The 20,420-nt window shown below is 50.1% G+C and overlaps 1 protein-coding gene across 6 annotated transcripts in view; it reads left to right on the top strand.

The window, feature by feature from the left end:
- The window catches only part of Plb1 (phospholipase B1), a 134,546-nt gene that overhangs the window by 32,438 nt on the left and 81,688 nt on the right, over positions 1–20,420 (top strand). For all 6 annotated transcript variants that reach the window (XR_015453213.1, XM_087216507.1, XM_021253651.2 and 3 more), the window contains 12 exons: positions 1,022–1,062; positions 1,477–1,517; positions 4,342–4,432; positions 4,739–4,790; positions 6,650–6,736; positions 9,869–9,928; positions 10,553–10,632; positions 11,455–11,533; positions 12,255–12,353; positions 13,496–13,552; positions 18,719–18,790; positions 19,630–19,704. Coding sequence is in view for 5 of the 6 variants with exons in the window: in XM_087216507.1 (XP_087072633.1) it covers positions 1,022–1,062; positions 1,477–1,517; positions 4,342–4,432; positions 4,739–4,790; positions 6,650–6,736; positions 9,869–9,928; positions 10,553–10,632; positions 11,455–11,533; positions 12,255–12,353; positions 13,496–13,552; positions 18,719–18,790; positions 19,630–19,704 (834 nt within the window). In the remaining variant the exon portion in view is untranslated. The remainder of the gene's footprint in view (positions 1–1,021; positions 1,063–1,476; positions 1,518–4,341; positions 4,433–4,738; positions 4,791–6,649; positions 6,737–9,868; positions 9,929–10,552; positions 10,633–11,454; positions 11,534–12,254; positions 12,354–13,495; positions 13,553–18,718; positions 18,791–19,629; positions 19,705–20,420) is intronic.

The raw sequence follows: 20,420 nt of genomic DNA, 5'->3' as shown, positions 1-20,420 counted from the left end.
GGTTTCCAGCTTCTCTTGAAAAATGAGATCTGGCAGCTGTGGGTCCATGTTCCTCTGGCTGCCATGGGCCTAGGCTGGAGCACAGTGCCCCTCTAGTGGGGCACAGGCTGAGTGTGTTGCTATGGCCTGTAAGATCTTCTCCCCTTTCTAGCTGACCTGTCCATGTTTATAATACTCAGCTTTCATCTTCATTTTTTGTTTAACTTGTCATCCTTCCCTGGGACAGTGACCTTTCTAAGTTCCTTTTTCCGAGCGTCAAAGAACCTTGTGCTCAGGTAGAGGAATTTCACGGTCAGCCTGCCCTCTAAAGAGAGCTCTGGAGCTGTGACCAGTCCATGGCCTGGCCCTCAGTTGAGAGGAATGTAGGAGAGCTGCTGGGCTCCTTAAAGTTCTGCAGCAGCCTGGGTGTAGACAGCAAAGGTCTTGCCGTCCAACCTGTTAGCACCACACCTGCCATCCAGTCCTCTAGGAATTTTGAGAGACCATGTGTCGGAAACTGTGAAGATAATAGTGCTAACAATAGCTAATAGTCACTGAGCCCTTTCTGTCTCAGACATATTTCTAAGCATCCCTCAGGGCTTTGGAAGGATGGGACCCCAGCAGGGGGTGGAGTTACCAAGGTGTCACCTGCAGTGTTCGAGTCGGAGTGTCCTGTGTTATCCAAGGGTGGAAACAGAAACTTATTTTGTTCATTCAGAAAATACTTATTCAGCAGCTGTTCATTGTGTGACTGTTCTAGATCCAAGAAATATAGTCAAGTTGCAAACGTGAAAGTCCTGCCCTTGAGGCATTTATGTTCTAGTTGGGGGAGATGGCAATAAAGTCAATTTCAGATTATAGGGGGCGGGTCACAGTCTTTGATTCCAGGCAGAATATTAATATGACTTTGTGATGCATCCAGATCAAAGCTCTGAGGAAAATACTCACCTCAGAGGCCTGGCAGAGATGGTGCGGGGGGTGGCATTTTCCTTCCCTCTGCTGCCTCCCTGGATGACTCGCCAACACCAAGTGTCTTTTCCAGCTTCCAGACTCTGGGACAGTCCACCTGGAGGAGAGCGAAAGGTACCTGTCCTGGGACAGAGGGATCAGGAAAGCGCCTGAGACACTTCTGATTAAATATCTTTCTTCAATTGGTGGAGGAAATCAGGGGCAGGGGACAGGGCAGGGACCAGAAACAGCCTCTGACCTCCCAGCCCGGACCCTCCGGGCCTGTGAATCCCAGTGGCTCCACTGGGTGAATTGGCGAGAAGAGGAAGAAAGCTGAAGGGTGGAATCCTGCTTCTTGTCAACAGGCCCCTTGCCCTGTCTCTGGGGAACCGTGCAGGGTTTGAACTGGGTCCCTGTACACTGGGATCGTCATCCGCTTTGAGCTCTGGGCCAGGTTAGGGAGGAGGGAGAAGTGAGGGTCTCACCAGGGAAGGCTGCTGGCCGGAGACAAGTGCAGTCAGACACTCACATGCTCGCCTCTACCTGCAGGATTGAGAAGCCACTGTCAGCCTGCATGGGCATGATGACTGGTGAGTCCTGGCTTACATGTCCCCCTCCCTCCCAACATAGCAGCAGTTTTGCTAATGAAGAAGATGTACTATACCGGCCACTTTGTCACCAGGGCCTGGGAAAAGGGGAAGGGATTTTGAGAGGGCAGATAAGGGACCCAGGCCATGGAAAGAAAGTCACACACCCTGAATGGAAGGCACAAGAAATGTGTCCAAAGGTCTTTGGACAAAGAGAAGCCTGGAAGCATTGGGTTGAGATGAAAGTATAGGGAAGAGGGGCTGGGGACAGGCTGGGCTAGGGTGGCTGGACCAGAGCCCTGCAGTTCCCGCTGCCCCAGGAGCCCAGGGCTGGCCTTGGTCACTTCAGCTGGGGAAATGTCTTGCTTCATTCCTTCTGCCCAAGGGAAGGACATGGGTCTAATTTTCAGTCTGTTTCACTTCATATCTCCATGTGTAATATAAATACATCGCTTGAGTTCAGGAAAATTTAATGAAGGACGTAAAAGTCAACTGTAATCACACTGGAGATAATTATTGATATAAGGCATCAAGTAATCTAAATAATGTAAATAATCCGAAGGGAAAAATAACTCCCAGCCTCCTAGATGTCTGGACACACTGAGTTCCTGTTCTCTAAAGTGGAAGAATGAATTCTAGGAACAATGGAGGTTAAGAGTAGGAAGAATTTATTGAGGGAAAGACAGCTCTACCTGAGAGAAACAGGGGAGAACACCCAGAAAGTTGGTTGCCCACCCACCCTGCTTCTCAAAAGTGTTTTATTGGGCCGGGGATTTAGCTCAGTGGTTCCGCTGCCTGTCTCACAAGCACAAGGTCCCCAGTTTCATTCCCAGTACAAAAAAAAAGTGTTTTATTGAGCAAAGCCACAAGGTGAGGTGGGTTCAACATGGGACAAAACTATCATCAACTAATAAGATTATAAGCTTAGGTAATGTTGGTCCAATGGGAAATCACAGAGCAGGACAAAACTATGATCGACCAATAAGATTCCAACAGGTATACTCACTTAGGTAATACTGATTAAATCAAATGGAGAAGCTAGTTATCTAATACATGGGCGAACAAGCATTTCCCAGAAGGAATGGGCTAGGGAGGTTTTGCTCCCCACCTCAGGTGACTGATGCCTGTTTAGAATACCAGTCACTGCTGTTCATCCTAGGGGAAGTACGTGAGTGTAGTTCTTCCTTTTTGAATCTTGACCTTTTAGTAAATGTATCTCAGTTACTTTTTGTGCTGAAGGCCCGGTCCTGCCTGCCCTATATTTTCTAACTAATTTGGCTGTCTTCGATATTATGGCTAACATTTTATGGCCTTTCTATATTCCAATATACTTATACTCTCTGAAACCTGGGCTTTTTTATTTGCTAATGTCAGTTTTTTGATGCTATCAAGTCATCCCAAGTTCCTTAACATTAGCCAAGTTAAATTGGAAGTTAGTCTATTGTGCCTGGTGCTCCAAGGTCAAGAATGAGGGAAGCCGCCTTTCCCTGGGGGATCAAAGAGAGAAGGAGGGGGGGATGCAAATGCTCCGATGGTGGAGGAAGTAGCTGGTGCCCTAGAAACCAGCCTGGAATTTACATGAAGGGCGTGGGAGCCTCAGGCTCCTGGAAAGGATTGGATGAATGGAATACTGGCCCTCCTTCAGAACTCCTGATCCAGCAGGGAAGCCTGGGGCTGCTGTTCAGCCCATCTGTCACCTGATTGACAGGGGAAGGAATTCTGCTGGCCACAGAGGTAGTAGGCAAGTCCCCTGGGGAAGAGTCAAAGGCTTCCAAAAGAAGAGGCTCACTAACTTGGTGGCTATCACCACTGTGCCTAGCCTGGCCTTGTTTACTTTTACATGGCAACTAGATATTTGTGTTTTGTCACTGGTCCTTACAGATTATCCTCATGTGAGGGAGTAAGTGTTGCACACATACTGTCCCTGTCATCTTGAGCTCAAAGCCATAGGCATGGGCTGCTTCTGCAGGCTGCAGGGGCAGGGCATGGAGAAAATGAAGCTTTTAATCTGGGTGAAGGAAGGGGATATAGCAATATCACACACGAGTTAGGCGGCTGGCCAAAGTCACAAAGCCAAGCGACCAGTCTCCTGACTTCCGGTCCAGCTCCCCAGCCCCTCCCTGCCAGCTGCCTGCGGAGCCAGCTCCCCTTGCAGGGAGGCCCTTTCCAGCCAATACTGGGGCCTAAGGGAGACAGGAAAGCCTGGGGACAAAAGGAAAGGGAGACAAGAAAGCCAGTAGATGGAGGCAGCTCCCCTTCGTAACACCTTCTCCTGCTCTGCTCTGCCCTCTCCTCTCCAGGGAACGAGAAAGACACAAGTGCTCCTGACAGCACTATTTTTAGCGGTGCTCTGGCTGTCAGCTCTGGGACGTGTTCTGTGTGTTCCCTAGAGCTTTCCCACCCCGATGTCACTCTCCAGAGGAGGGATGGGAACTGGAAGGCAGCCCAGTTAAAAGCCTTGGCATCCAAGAGCTCTGGTTCAAGCCCTCACAACCTCCAGTAGCTGGGAGACCTTGGGCAGCTCGCTGGGTTTCTCTGCCTTAGTTTTCCCCTTCACTAAACTGGAAATGGTGTTGCTCTGAGTTTATTATTAAGGATTAGATGATAGAATGCAGGAAAACACTTAGAACCGGGCCTGGCCTCCACCACATACATGCTCAGTCTCAGCTCTGATCGCTTCCAGGGCCCGCTTCAGGGGTGACCTCAAAGCCCGAGGCAGGGTACAAAGGCTGTGCTTTGAAAAAGGGCACCTCTCCCTATGAGGGAGCAGTCTATAGAGGTGACCTCCAGCTGTCAAGGCCAAGGCTCTGACCAGCTCTCTCTTTAGTCCTTTCAGGCATCATCAGCCACTTCAACCCTTCTGTTCTGATGCCCATGTGCCCTCCTGGAAATAGCACTGCTCCCCACAACGGTGTTGAGTAAGCTCCCTTTCTGTCTCTCTCCAGGGTTGTGTATTTCTGCTGGTCTCGGGCAAGCAGGTGGGAGGATTTCGGGGGCTGGCAGTCAAATAGGCTTCACAGTAGAGGGGTAATAAAAGAGCTTGCTGTCGAAGGTTTGTGGAAGACTAAATGAGTTATTAAGGCAAAGCTGAATGCCGCCCCTGTGCTGTTTTAAAAATCAGGCTCAGAGCCTGGCACCTTGGCTGGGGTAAGGGGTGAGCTGCCAGACCCTGGAAAAATTTCTGTCTTACTGATTTTTCTTTCTAATACCCTCTCCCTACACAGAGACTTATGGATTCAGGCTGAAGAACTGGTGAGAAGCTTGAAGCAGAACCCGGTAAGAGTCCATCTAACTCTGGCACTGTTGGGCTGCCTGTGGCCGCTGCTAGAAAATCAGGCCAAACAGAATGGGGATGGTTCTGGCACCGTCTTGCTGTGAGCACAGCAACTGGTGTGGGCTGGGCTCTGCAAAAGCATCCTTTCCACCCAGCTCTCTGAAGGTCACTAGAAGGAAAGACTAAGCAACTCTGCTGTTCAGAATGGTTGACTCGTGCTACTATTGAAATTTGGCAGATGGGGTGAATGATTTCCCACATAGGGAAGTGGTTGGGTTCCAGGGAGAGACTGGCTTGAGTTCAAATCCTGTATTTTCCACCTATTTCTGTGTGATGCTGGGTCAGGCATTTAACCTCCTAAGACTTAGTTTCCCTACTTATGGGGGTAATCAGAGAGCTTGCGGCATGAGGTTTATGGAAGATTAAATGGGTTACTGAATGTGCCTGGTGCAGACTTGGTGCTCAGTAAAATTCCATAGCTATCGTTGTCATTGAAGTTGCTGGTATTAATAATTACCCTATTAATTTTAGCTCTTAGGATGGAGGCCTCTATAACATATACTATCCTGGACACCTTGTTATCCGCTCTCCTAACAGTTCAGATGCCTTTGCCCAATTACTTACATAAGTTTGTAATAAGCATCCTCCAATGTTTCATGCTGCCCCTCTGGGCAAGTGTCAAATCAAGGCAGGCCTTGCACCAAGCTGGTTCTAATTGGCCACTGCGACTACAGCCCTGGGCCCAAGGGAAGCTGCTGTCTCAGTCAGACGTGTGTACCTTAAAGGGTCAGGAGTTAAAGTGGAGGTCATTCCAAGTTCCATAGGGACATCCGCCAATGTGTGAGCTGTGCCACAAAGGATTGGTTTCCCCCAACAGAATTCCAGAATTTCTATGATAAGAGAATATAATTGTTCTGCAAATTGCTGGGAGGTCCTGAATTGAACCCCAAAATATTACGGATGAGGAAACTAAGATCACACTGCTAGTTAGAGCTGAAATCTAAAGTGCTTGATTCACAGTCCAGTGTTCCTCAACCACAGGATGCTGCCTCAGAAGAACAGAATAAAAGTTTGTTTTTTCTTGTACAAGTAACACATATTTTTATAGAAAAATCAGAAAATACAGATAAACAAAAAGAACATTAAGAACCATCCTTAAACCTACTAGCCAACAGTAATTATTGTTAATAACTTGGTACTTAGTCCTTTCCATGTTTTTGCTGAGTATATAAATACCAGTATATATATGGTAAAACAGGATGTTACTAGATGTAGATACTTTTTCTAGCCTATTTTTCTCAATGTATTATTTTCCATGGCAATAATTACATTTTCCAGCACTGTTTCAGTAATCACATAATGTTTCATCTTATGAATGTTCCATAATTTACATAGTAATCTCCTATTTCAGACATTTATGTTGCTTCTAGCCTTTCATTCTTATGAACAAGACATCATTAGAGCTAAATATTTCATGTTTCACTTTTTCCTTAAAATAACTTTTGGGAAATGGAACTATTGGATCCAAAGTTATACCCTTAAAAATACTTTTATATTTTCCCCAGTTGCCTGCTAATAGTTCTACTACTTTAGGCTCCCACCATTTACTTCTTCTGATTAAAAATCCATAAATATGGGGCCAGGGATTTAGCTCAGTGGTTTCGCCGCCTGCTGCACAAGTGCAAGGACCCGAGTTCAATCCCTGGTACCAAACAAAACAAAACAAAAAAACCCCCAAAACCCCCCAAATCCATAAAGATAATTGTAATGGGAGTGGCTGTATGAAATTGAAAGATATGAAAAGAAGTTCTTTGGGCTCAAGATCTCACTGCTATTTCTCTTCTATGTGATTTTTCTTTAGCAACTTGATTTCCGCCAGGACTGGAAACTCATCAATGTGTTCTTCAGTAATGCAAGCCTGTGCTACCTGTGTCCCTCTGATCCTGAGGTAAAGTGTAGGTTGAGAAGCTGAGGGACAACAGGGGCAGGGATCGGGGAGGGTGAACTATCTATGAACCTTAACATTATTTTCCTGCATGTCTGTGGATATGAGAGTTAATATAAATAGCATTATACTTGGTGTAATATTGAGTAAATTTTTTGTTAACCAAGTATTTTTGAGAGCCGGTCATGATAATAACACATGGATTGAGTTTATTCTTGCTACTTGAATGCAGTGTACTCTATTGTATAAATTTACATTTTATTTAGCCATTACCCTACTGATGGCCATTAAGGCATTTTAAATTTCACTATTATAAGCAACGCTTCAAGAAGCAAACTTGTGCATTTACTTAAACAGGTGAGAGTATTTTTCTAGATATGGTGATGTTCAAATTGTGAATTGGAATTGAGTTGGTCACTTTCCTCATTGCTGGGACAAAATACTCTATAGTTACAACTTAAGGCTAGTGGATTGGCTCCAAGGCAGGACAGCATGGCAGAGGGGCAAGGTGGAAGGGAGCTGCTCACGGCATGGTGGACAGGAAGCAGAGAGAATCAAGGAAGGAGCTTGGAAGGGAGGTAGACCCTCCCAGCTCATGACCCTAGGGACCCGCGTCTTCCAACCAGGCCGGCCTCCTAAACAGCAAGACACGGATGCCACCTTCCTAACCCCATCACCTTTCAAAAGCCCTGTCTAGGAACGATGGGGCTCTTGGGGGTCATCTGGATAGAAACCATAACAGGAATATATCCACGAGTCCAAAAGAAATCAGTTTAAAGGATTGCAAGAAGGAAAGAAAATGGAATAAACTATAAAATATTCTAGTCCATTTCATTTAGTAAAGCAACTATTGGTTAGTGAATGTTGTGCTTCATTTCCATCTGGATATGTGTACTCGATTGTGATGGGAAGTATATTTGTCCTTGTCAAAATAGTTGGAAGACAAGTGCCCTGAGTAAATTTTAAGTATAGAACCACCAGTGCTCGAGTCTTAATAGTCTGCCTAATCGCTCACCTCATTTCCATTCCCACCACTGAACGCCTAAGGCCACCTCTCCCTAGAGCACTTCCAACGCTAGTTATCAAATGTAACGGTTTTTGTCAATATGTGAGATTCCCTCGAGATCTCTCATGTTGATACATAAGGGTTGAGTTTTTCACACACAGAACCTCACACTTTTAATTGGTTGCAAACATACGATAAAAGTAACTATGCCTCACTCCTGATTTCCAAGCCGTGAGCCGCTGTTTTCCATAAATTTAGCTCACTGCAGCGGCGCTCCACCCCCACGCTCCTCAGCCAAACCACACACACTGTCTTGTCTTCCCAGGGGCATCCCCGGCCCTGGTGCTCTCTTTAGGCTCTTCCTGTGGTGTAGCTCTACGTCTCCAGTTGAGTTCTTCCTCTGCATCCTTATATTCCTCAATCACATTTCAGGTACTGTCACTCCCTCTGTAATTACCAGAATGTTCGCTGGAGGTACCTCTGAGGGCAGAGTCTGAAGAGGTGGGCTCCTGGCCCTCACCTAACTTCATAGGGCAGCTCTGCCTTTTTCTGGCTCTGGTTGAGCATTTCCTGAAAGTTCATATAACAGAAAAGGTTTTCCCATTAAGAAATGGTAAACATGAGCCGGGGATTTATCTCAGTGGTTTCGACACCTGCTGCCCAAGCGCAAGAACCCGAGTTCGATCCCTGGTACCAAAAACAAAAAAACCCCATGCAGTGCCTGGGATGACTGGCTCAGCCCAGATTCCCTGTGTGGCCCTGACCAAAACACCCTGACTGGGGCTTTTCACTCAAGACAGCCAAACAAGTGTCTCCAGAGCCCTCGGGAAGATATTCATCCTGAATGTGGTGTTAAGAGGGGCAGCAAGGACATTTCTCGACAGTTCCCAGGGCTCCTCAGGAGGGGATGTGTGATGGTCAACTTTGCCTCAGGGAAAGACTTGGAAGAAAACTAGGTAGAAGGCTTCATGGCTGACGTCATGGCAGACCCGCCTGGGCTCCCCCAAAGCAGGGACGGACTGTGGAGAGACAGGGACATTACATTTCCTCCTCACTTCCTGCCTCGCAGTCCCCACTTGTGACTGGCAACCTGTGTCCCCCCTCCAACACCCGCCCCCGCTTCCCCCCCAGAAAACAGAACCACTTCTTAGCCATCTTTGTCTTCTCTAAGCCAAGTTGCCTCAGGGGACCACCAGTTTACAGGCAGCCTGGGAGTCCATCTTGTAAATTTTATTTATTTATATTTCACACTGAGAAGGTAAACCAGAGTCAATTTTTGAGGTGTTTTCATTTGTTTATTGTCATTATCAGCAAAGAGGAAGAGGGGGGTGTGTTGGGTGGGCAGCAGGTGTGTTTCACACACTCAGGTCATGGGGTCCTCTCGTGCTGTCTCTCTAGCAACCTTTCTATTGCTCAGGGCAAACATGGCAGGGAGAAGGAGGACAAAATAGCACCAGTTGAACATCCCTATGTGAAATCCACAATGTTCCATAGTCCAAAACTTTTTGAGCATTTTAGATTTTTGGATTGGAGGTATTCAAGCGGTACACTCTATGCAAATATTTCAAAAGGCAAAAAACTCCAAACTCTGAAACACTTCTGGTCCCAAGCATTTCAGAAAAGAGATCTTTCCCCTAAATCAGTGACGGTGAACCTTTTAGGGGTTTTGATGATAACAGCCAGCCAGCTGTGGCACAGGTGCTATAGGTTCGCCACCACTGCCCTGTGTCCTTAGAAGTTGCAAGGCTTAAGTCCAGGGTTGGATGTGTTCCCCTCAGACCCGAATGATTCTGTGAGCCTTTGGGAGTAAGTCTCCCACCCCTTACTTTGAGCATCACGATCATACCAGGTGTTCTGACCTTGCTCTAACCTTGGGGCCGCCTTTCCCTGACACAGGACTTCTCACCTGGGAGTTTGGTTTTTCTCCTGGTAGATGACAGGTTCAGGAAGCCAGAAATGGACCCCAAAAAATGAAAGTGCACTGGGAGCTCTACACTTGTTGTGGGAAGCCAGGGTCTCCGTCAGGGTTTGCCTAGGATCTCTCTCAGCGAGACCCGCCTGAGTCCGGGCATCCTCAGCCTCACGTCCGCCCTGTTGGCACCTCGCTCAGTTCACTTCTTTGCTCACAGGACGGGCCCTTGAGTGACTGGGACAAGCTGACTGGGGTGCTGCACTACCTGCACCAGGAGGTGAGGCTATGCTCTGTGGCCCTGAGATCTGGGGCCCTTCCAAGGGCCAGTGGTGGGTTCTGGTTAACTCTGCCAGAGTGGGGAAAAATGGCCGCCTGAGAGGGAGAGCGAGAGCCCCAGCAGAGGAGAGCTCCAGAGGAGCTACTCTCTTAGCCTCTGAAATGACAGTACAGGTCAGGTTAGGCCATGCCACGCTTACAAAGGATGTTTCCAGAAGCAGTTTGGTTCCTCCTGGGGACCCAGTGGCCCTGCTCTTTCCTGAGGCCTCTCTCTGGCCAAGTCTGGGGCAGTGACAGCCAGAGGGCTGGAGATCCTCTGGAGCTTGCCTAGAGCTACCATGGCAACACCGCAGGTCTGAGAGCCTGAGGGCTGTGTGTGGCTGTCTCATGCCCCTGCACTCCCCCATCTGTGGACCCTCTGGCTCCGTGCAAGGAAGTACCCTGCCCAACATGAGGGAGGTAAGAGGCAATAGCAGAGCTGCAGGGGTGGCAGTCATGGACTAACCTCAACTGAGTATTTCCCAAGAGACGATCCCCAGTGGAGGTCCAACTGAGGGGTTCCGGAGAGCCCTTGGGCAGCCATGGCAACATGGCGATCACCTTCCTATCCCTTGTGTCCTCCTAGGTCCCCCGAGCATTTGTGAACCTGGTGGATCTCTCTGAGGTTGTAGCCATGCCTCGCTGGCATCAGGGGACTTGGCTCAGGTAAAAATGGAAGTGACATGGGACTAATGTGTGCTGTGTGGCTGCCCTGTACCAGGCCCTGCATGGGCACTCCGCATGCATTTGTCCCACAAGGGGACCCCAAGCGTGGAGGCTGGAGAGGTGAAATAGTGCATGGGACTGGCATAGTCAGGGGTGGAGGGCCTACTGTCAAGTACTATGTTGGGGACCCAGTTAAAGGTTTAAATATTCAGTCAGGCCTATGGAGTGCCAGAGACCCACCCTCTACCAGAATGATCTGAGCTTTAAAAGCCAGTTTTAGGAAAACGTCTCTGAGCCAAGAAGTGTTACTTCTGCAAATCAGGTAGGAAAGAATGTAGCCTAAGGGTATTTAACTTGTCAGAACTTAACCTCCATATATTTCTGATCATTTTCATAGAATTTAAACTTTTTGGAACCATATCCTAAAAATCCTGGCTTTGAACCAGGAAAAGAAGTTCATGTAGGAAAAGTCAGGGCAAGGACAGCTGGAGAAAGGACAGAGGACAGGACCGCCAGGAAAGGAGGCTTTGAAGAGGAAGGAGGGAGAACAGGGTAGAGAAGGGCAAGAAGGATGGGTATGGGCGGCAGCAGGAGCGGAGGGAGAAGATGACCATCTCCGTAGCCCACCCTACCCCAGGGCAAGATCTCCACACCTTGCTTCTCCACCTCGACCTTTTGGTCCCCAACATTTGCTGCCTGTCTTCTCCTATTTCCCCTGGTACCCCAGCTCCTCCCTCCCGAAGTGACTCCCCGGCCCCACCAGCCCCTCCTCTCCCTAGAGACTTCCCCCACCTCTCATTTCCTGTTGGTTTTGACCCACAGCAGGCCAGCTCCGGGGTCCTGCGGTTGCTCAGGGGAGACCTCAAAGCTGGCCACGGTTGTGAGGCAGTGGTCCTATCTGGTGAGCCCCTGTCCCTGTGTGTAAGGTGGGGGCCATCAGCGCTGGGGTGGGGGCTGGGCTGATTCTGTGGGGACAGAACGAGGGGCTTGGAAGACCCATTCTGAAATGCCTGTTGTCTTCATTACTGCTTCTACTGGCACATCTGTGGCTGGTGAGCCAGTTTTGCACAGGCAGTGCCTGTACTCCAGGCTTCAGCCCGAAAGAAGCCAAGGCTTCTAAAGACACGCATTTTAGCTGACAGAAGAGACTCTTACATAGCACAGCGGAGTCAATGAAAGCCATCACTGTCCTCATCAAACTGTCAAAGCATGGCCCCCACTAACCTGAGTTATCGCGACTTGTGTTTCGGAAGACAGCTGTGAGTGAAGCTCTGAGGGACGCTGCTTTCTCTCTGGAAATTGTCACTTTAAGAAAGCTTGTGGCTTGTGCCTCGGCAGAAAGCACAGGCCTGGTGGTGTACCAAGCTGTTTAGTGCTTCTTGAGCTTCCCCAAGCACTCTGCGGGATCTCTCTGGCATGGCCTATGGCTGGGGCTTCAGGAGCAAGTGAGAGCTCAGCATAGGTCATCAGGAGCCCTAAAGTGGGAGGCAAGGGGCCTTCCAGATAGCACGTCCTATACTGCAAGCAGGATGGGTGGCCCGAGTGAGGGGCGCTGAGAAGCCCTCGTGTGGCCGGGCAGCTCCGGCTCAGGCTCCTGGATGCACTCTCTGCTCCCTTCTCAGGAAGCCTGGGACAGGCTCCTGGCCTCCAGCAGCTTCAATGAGCAGGAGTCCTTCGCAGCGGTTTTCCAGCCTTTCTTCTACGAGGTGTCACCTCCTGGGGTGAGTGAGCTGCCTATGACGCCAAGAGTGCAGAGGTGGGGAAGCCTAGACCACGCATCAGCTCTCGGCTGCGGCCCTGCAGAATCCCCAGCCCAGTCCAGCTTCACAGAACCTGACATACATAGTCTCAGAGTCAATGCCAAAACATGCTCTGACACTTTCTTATGTGGTCCCGGAAAGCAGGTTCTTAGAGGCAGGGAGCTCCAAGGTGAAGAGCGGGCACTCAGGCTTCAATGCTTGGCTTCCACTCCTAGGTCTGAAATGGGTCAGCTGTGTCACCTGGAGCAAGTGGCCTCACCTCTCTGTTTGAAATCCATAAAATGAGGATTGTTATTACTGTTCCCGCCCTCTGGGGTGGTCACCAGGATCACATGAGCTAATTCACAGGAAGATCTTGGCACCTCTTAGCTGTTGTTATTCAGGACGCCATCTCCAAGGCTGCTGCCTCTCCTCCTGTGCTTGCTCTTCTACACCCATCCCCAGAGGGTCACTGGGCCAGGGGGCCCCCCAGATCCTGGGGCCCTGGGTGTGGGGCCACAGTTGCTGACCTGGTCTCTGCAGCCTGAGCCCTCAGGGCTGTGCCTAGGAACTGTTGCTTCCTCCAGGCCACTGGCTCCTGTCTGGGGGAGGTCATTGTGCCACCTCCAGAACACAGTTTAAAGCAGAGGAGAGCCAGGTATGGTGCCACACACCTGCGATCCCAGAACTTGGGAGGCTGGGGCAGGAGCCAATGAGTCCAAGGCCAGCCTGAGTTACATAGTGAGTTCACGGCCAGTCAGAGCTACCTAGCAAGACCCTGTTGAAAGAAAGAAAGAAAAGAAAGAGAGAGAGAGGCAGGCAGGGAGGCAGGCAGAGAAAGAGAAGCGCAGCCTCCCGTCACCCCTCCCCATCCCAACACACCATACCCAGAAGGCTCCCTGTTCCTTCTGCTGTGAGACTTTGGTTATGGAGAGCCCGTGACACATGGAGCAACCAGACACTTGCCTTGCCCCTGCCCGCCCTGACCTTTGAGACCTGGACCCACACAGTGCTCCATGAATGCCACTGACACTGATGGGAGCGGGAGGCTGAGGGAGAGGGAGGTGGGGTGGGTGGGTGCCATCCCACCCCCGTAAGCTCCTTTTCACCTGCTTCTCTTCCAGGAAGGGCCCCAGGCCCAGGACCCTAACACACTTGCCCTGAGCCTCTGGAACAACATGGTGAGTGGGTGGGTATGGGTGGCCCTCAGAGGGAGAGGCAGGGCTGCCACTGTCATGGTGCCCCCTGTGCCCACTGAGGAGGGGCTGAAGGACACCAGGAACACTTCTCAGGCCGAATGGCAGCCCAGCACTCCCTCTCGGAGTTCAACCTCCTGGCCCCAGGGCTGGACTATTGCTTGCCGGGGACAGGGTGTTGAGTGAGCCCCAGGCCTGCTGGCCCCAGAGGCAGGGCCGTTTCCTTGGAGTCTGTGCAGAAGACCTGCTTTGAGTGGGGTTCTTGGGCACGGGCTCCCCTCTCATCTCTCCCCTGCTTTCCTGCGTGCCTTGGCAGCACTGTGCAGATTTAAAGGCTCAGAGAAGGGCCTAGAACCAGCAGGGACTTCAGAGTGGTCAAGACCCGGGTTCAGAACCAAATTCCACCTCTTATTGCGTGTGGGCTCAAGATCTCCACTCCTTTCTTCAAAGCCCCAGCCATAGCTAGGTGTGGTAGCACATACTAATAATCCCAGCTACTCAGGAACCCAAGGCAGGAAGATCTCAAATTTAAGGCCAGCCTGAGGAATTTAGTGAGACCCTGTCTCAAAAGATGGATGGATGGATGGATGGATGGGGCTGAGGTTGTAGCTCAGCGTGAGGCCCTGGGTTCAATCCCTAGACAGGAAAAACGACTATACACCCTGATCCCACACATCCGGTGTGCAGCTCAGTCCTGGCTGGTAGAGAGGACTCTGCCTGTGCTGGCTCTTTGTACTGTGATGGTGACAGGCTTCCCAAGTCCTGACGGTGCCCCAGGGATCTCAGGGATTAGTCAGTGCATGGAATGCAGCAGCAAGGCTTGCGACCTTCCGAGAGAACGAGGCACGGACCTACTTTGGCATTTATTTTTTCCCATCCACACTGCCCTATTTTTAGAATTCCTGTGACGAATTTGTTTTTCTTCTCTCTTAGATTAGAACCATTTTATCCATCTCAGCTGGTATGCTATGCCGAGTGCATGAGCAGCCAGTATAGGACCAAGCAGGCAGGAAGGGTACAGCCCCACAGCCCCAATGGCAGGAAGCATCCTGGCCTTCAGAGAAGGCATCAGATTTCTTTTGGTACCGGGGATCGAACTCGGGTCCTTGCACTTGTGCAGCAGGCGCAAAACCACTGAGCTAAATCCCCGGCCCCAGGCATCAGATTTCTTCGGGCAGGGATGGTTGTTAGTGGACTTGACCCTTGGGTGGGACATTTCCCAGAGAAGCACTTCGTGGCTGCCCTCCCACCCCTCTCAGCAGAGAAGGCCATTGCTCCAGCTCAGCCAAACTGCCGGCCCCTCCTCCCACATCACCTTTCTCCTCACCCACTGCTGCCGGCCCCTGCGGGTGCCTTGTGCTGGGAGCTGAGGGAGGTGCAAGAGACCCCCAGTGTGGCCTCCGTCCTCCTCATGGAGGGAGCTTAGCTCCCAAGGTGCAGCTGGGAAGGGAAGGTAACCCTAGGAACCAGGTAAACAGACAGTGAGGTGAGCCAGCTGTGCACCCAAAGGCAAGGCGAGGGGGGAGAGGCTGTAGAGGTGGGGTTAGAGGTGGCTGAGGCACAGGGAGGTTGAGAACTCGTGGAGAGGAGAGCACAGTGAGTCAGATGTGGCAGCTGGGCTCAGAGAGGGCTAGGCCCACCCAGCAGGCAGGGGAGCAAGAAGAGCCAGAGATGAAACGAAGCCCTTGAACTCCAGACTGGGGAGTGCCTGGGGAGTCCATGGGGGCAGGGCTAGTTTCCTTTCTTCTATTTTAATCTCGCTGTTGATTGTCCTTGATGTTGGTGGTAGCAGTAAGAATAAGCACCTGTATCGGGCTGTGGAGACATGTACCTGCGCATACAAACAGGTGTCCTGCATGCCCAGCTGATTCTAGTCACCCTGAGGTCGGGAAGAGCAGGCACACAGAGAGCACAGAGGCGCTTACCCTCCAGGCCAGCTTCCCCCGAGCTCCTGGAGGTTCCTGCAGCTCAGGAAGGGGAGGGAGGGGGATTCACCCAGTGCATCCCTTCCCTAGTTTCCTTTTGGGAAACACCAGGCTCTCCATGGTGCTGCTAGAACTCACGGGCCATTCCTGCAGGTGAGAATCCATCCATGAGTGATCAGCGACAGGTTAGGGCCAAGGACACAGGGCGAGGAGTCAGAAAACCTGGGTTCTAGTTTCTGTCCTGCTTTGAGTTATTTCTTGAGGCAAGTGACTTAGTCTTTCTGGGCCTCTACATTTTCTACCTGCAAAAGGGTACAATGACATCCGCCAGCCTGAGGGCTTGTGAAGAGGCCGGTGAGTTTGGGCTCCTTCTCCCCCTCGGGTTCAGTACTCCTGCTCCCCTGGGATCAGGAGCAGGCAGGGGTCTTTACTCCTCGATTTTTGCTGTGCTGAGCTTAACTGGGGCCACCTCAGGGAGAGCCGGGTGTACTTGTCCTGTGCTCACATTTGCAGACACAGAGCCAGGTGAGAGGTGGGGAGTGGAGAGGGGACAGTAGGACCGCTGTGATCATGGGGCCCAGGACACGCCTGTAGGGAGAGGTATCTCTGCAGCCCTCAGAGCCATGTGCAGCTGTACACAGGTCACAGGGACACCTGCCCTCCCTGACCCAGCCCATGACGGGCATGAGCTCTGGGGGGGGGGGGAGCTCCGCCTGCCGTGGTACAAGGAGCCCTGAGGACGCCACGCCTAGGACTGTCCCACAGCAGAGCTCCAGACGTGCAGCTGAGGAGGACTTAGGGTTGGGGACAAAACTCATTCTCGGTGCCCCTCTGCTGCCACCTCCGTACTTTCTGGGAATTTCCTGTACAATGGTAGTGTTTAAGGGACCCACTTCTAAGGAACTCAGGTCCCAACTCCTTCCAACATGCACTGAACCAACCTTGTCCAAGCCCTGCACAGGGTGCTAGAGCCACTAGCCCTTTAGGTAGGGTAGGGAATGTGGAAATTGCTCACATTTGAGTAAGAGCTCTGCTCCTTGGGAGGAATTTTTTTTTTTTTTTTTCAATGCTGGGGATTGAACAGAGAGCCTCACTCATGCTAGGCAAGTGCTCTACCACTGAGCTATGTCCCAAGGCCCCCAAAAGAGGTCCCCTCTCATCCCTCATACACTAGCTAATTTCATAGCGGCAAGGAAACGCAAGGAGTTAAAGGACCAGGAAAATGGAGTAAAAGAGTAGTGTCCCTGCAGTAAAAAAGTAGTGTGCGCACTTCTGTGTGCAGCATGGGGTGGCTAGGGAAAGAGAGATTCTTTGAAGGAACCAGGTCATCTTCCACCCTCGCTGAGGATATAGGGCTAGCACAGTTGTAAAGCGATTAGCAGGAGAGAGAAGGATATAGGGGACTAACACAGACACATTTAGGATCCTTAATAGAAATGGATTTATTGGGGGAAATCCATACATTTTCTTTTTCTGAGGTCCTTGAAAGATAGGCTCAGCTCTGTCCATTCTATCAGAATCCTCTAGATGTGCCTCTCTCGGGGCTTCTCTCCAGATTCTTACTGATTAAATTTTGAAGGACTGGAGAAAAGAAGCAGCAAGCAAGGGGTCAACACACCCTCTGTGGGCTGCTGAGCCATCATCAGAATAAAACCGAAAGAGGCATGAGAGAGCCCAGTTCCTCCCCAACTCAGGGTTATAGGGCTGCCACTCCTTTTCCAAATGTGACCTTAATTATGCCTCTTATTGGACTCTCCTTCCATTTGATGAAAATCATTCTCACCTTGGGTAAAGGTCCTTCTCAGCTTCTTGTTGGGCAGGGCACAGCTTCTGGCTAAGATACTGCAGGAGGATCTGAAATCCTCATACAGATGCAGAATCTGTGACTGAGCCAGACAGAGTGCCCCAGCCAGTAGCTTCCTGCATCCCCTGTCAAGAGTCCTTAGAAAGGGACCTGAGGACAAAGGTGCCACAAGAGCCCAGAACTCTGGGCTCCAAAGCTGAAACTCAACATGACACTCGCAAACAGAAAATAGCATGTACAGAAAACAATCTGTGACCCCTCAAAGCCCTGGAAATATTTGCTCTAATCATTTATACATGTATAATGAACACCTTAAATGACAAACCCACCCCACCTCCATCTAATTCTTCAACTCTCTTCATTTGTCTGTCTTCGGCACTTTTACCTAAGTTCATAACCTGCTGGTTTCCCCTGCTGCTATACCATGCACCACTGCCTGTGTTGTTGGGTGACCTTCCTGGCTGTCATTTAAGCAGCTGCCTGTTTCAGAGTTGGTCCCACACCACCCATTCCTGAATCCCTAGTTATCCTGGCTGGCTATGAGGACTGAGCTGTGTCCCTTGTCACCATATCTCTGTTTCCCAGATAGAGACGTGGGGCTTGCTTGACCCAAGCCCAACACTGGCTTCACCCACAGCTGTGGAAACAGAGTACCAGAGGGCTTTGTTCTCCATCAGGAGTGAGTTTGTGTGGACACAGGAAGTGGGCAGGATGAGGGAAAAGCCACGGGATTTACACAAGTGATGGATTGCCCCTTCCTTCCTGTCTTGCTCTCCTGTCCAAGGAAATGTGGTCAGTGAGCCAACTAAAAGTTGGGCAGTGAGAAGCAGGACAAGAAGCAAAGCTGGGCAACTGGCCCCTGAGGGACCACTGGGAGACCTTTGCTTGATCCAGGGTACCAATGCCAGAGTCTCCCCTCCTAGCTAGGCCCCATCTCCTCCTCTCTGCGTTCACTTCCTCTTGCACTGTGAGGACTAGAAGTCCCTTCAGTAGCAAAGCCCCACCAGTTCTTCCCATGCAGTGGTTCTCAAACTCGAGCCTCACAGTCACCAGCAGCTGACTCGGCAGGTCTGGAATAGGGGCTGGAAATTGCATTTGCCATGAGTTTCCCATAGTGCTAATACTGCTGGGCCAAGTGCCAAAATTTGAGAAATTTGAGAAATGCTGGTCAAATGTTACCTTAAAGGACTTTTCTGTTCCAAAGGTCCCCTTCTTTTCTATTTTTTTTTTTTTTTTTTTTTGGTACTGAGGATCGAACTCCGGTCCTTGCGCTTGCGCAGCAGGTGGAGAAACCACTGAGCTAAATCCCCGGCCCTTTTTTTTTTAAACTGAAACCTTTTTTTAATTTGTTTTTGGTACCGGGGATCGAACTTGGGTCCTCGTGCTTGCGAGGCAGGCGACAGAAATCCCCTTCTTTTCTAGATGAAGCCAGTGGGACAGAAAGATGAGCCATTCGGTGCCATAGAGAGGAGGCTGATAAAGTGTCCGTCTCAGGTAGGAAGGATTGGGCTGAGTGGAGGGGAGAGATCTGGTGGCCCCGTGGACTTTGCTGAGAAGGGGCATCTGTTCTTCTGGGCCTGGCCACACTTTTGCATGCAGGGCTCCCCTAAGGCTGATGCCTGTGGGCCAGGGGAGCCATTCTGGCAGCACGGAGGTCTCCTACACCAGTGGAAGGCACAGGACCAAAGCTTACCTGGTCCCAAACAATGGCCCCACCCACTTTCTCTGGGCCCCTGGCCCTGGGCTCCAATGCCATTTCCAACATTTCCTCTACCTCCGAGTGGAGAAGAAGGAAAGAATGATGAGTATCTAGGTGCCCTTGAAGGTGGGTTGCTTTGGCTATGTCTAAAATCTGTGGCTAATATGTAGTAGGTATATAATTAATGTTGCCAAATAAATGGATGAGAAAATGGCTAAACCTGAATAACTTCTATCACTGCTAAGCAATTTGTTAACTTTCCTGATACACTGATAAGTATTTGTCTTACTGTACAATGAGAAGTATTACTCTCTTTACTTTGGCTTCCAAGAAGCTTAAAATTAAGTTCTCTTCTCACTGAGATATATGTACTTAGCCTGGCAGTGCACAATCTTCCAGGAAACAAAAGCCAGAGACGCTGACTTGCAAATGGGACATTTCAATGCACCAGTACCTTCCTGAAGGAAATGAATGGGCAGCCCAGGAAAGAGAGGCCAGACAATGGCTTGGTGATCACTGAGGGGATGTTGTGAATGTTGTGAATCGGCCAAAGGCATTGCTGGGTGGTGATCTCTGATAATTAAGGCATGCAGGTTCCTGGATCATGATTACCACATGTCACCTTTCTCTGCAGGAGAGCCCCTATCTGTTCACCTACAGGAACAGCAACTACCAGTCCAGTTTGCTAAAACCCCAGAGGCAGCCTGAGGTAGGGAAAGGTCTTCTGTGATTGCCAAATATTCAGGTGAACCAGGGGCCACTCCTCAATGCTGAATCTTTGGAAACTTCATGTGTTTTCCCCTGGGACAGGTACAGGCATTTGAAACTCAGGGCAGGCTGGAGGAGGGTGCAGGGTTGAGTGTGTCACCGTTCCTTTGGTACTTGGAAGCAGATCTCCCTACAGTATCACTCAAGAACCACCCGAGCCATCAGCTCCTGTGGCATTATGGGATTTGGGTGTGTCTGTTCCCAATCTGTTGTGACTCTACAGGCCTTCCTAGATCTCTAACAAGTTCATCAGAGTTCATTTGAGTCCTTAATCTGAAGAAAACCATAGGGAAAGGGAAAGAGACGTGGTGAACTCTGGAACCACAGAGTATAGAAACCAAAAGGCCTTAAAAGTCATCATACTTACTCATATCTTTCTTATGACTTATCTCAGTGTCACCTTTTGATACTGCTGGCTGAGATTAGATAGGGTTATCTACTCCTCTGAGAATCTCACCAACACTTTACGGTTGATGTCTTTGTCCCTAGGGAACTGGGGACTTAGGGGGGTCGAGTGGGAATCGATTCTAATCCTTACCTCTGCATTTTATGAAGCACAGTGACATTTATCCAAGTGGTGGAAGCTAAGTTAGTAGCCTGGGCCTCTACCCTGAGAGATGCAGTGTGAAAGACTCTTGATTTACCAACCTGTCCCAT

The sequence above is a fragment of the Heterocephalus glaber genome, unplaced genomic scaffold (assembly GCF_053883595.1).
Source record: "Heterocephalus glaber isolate CG9 unplaced genomic scaffold, H.glaber_assembly_v1.0 deba00001457, whole genome shotgun sequence".
In the NCBI taxonomy this organism is placed as follows: Eukaryota; Metazoa; Chordata; class Mammalia; order Rodentia; family Bathyergidae; genus Heterocephalus; species Heterocephalus glaber.
This window is presented reverse-complemented; position numbering and strand designations above follow the sequence as displayed.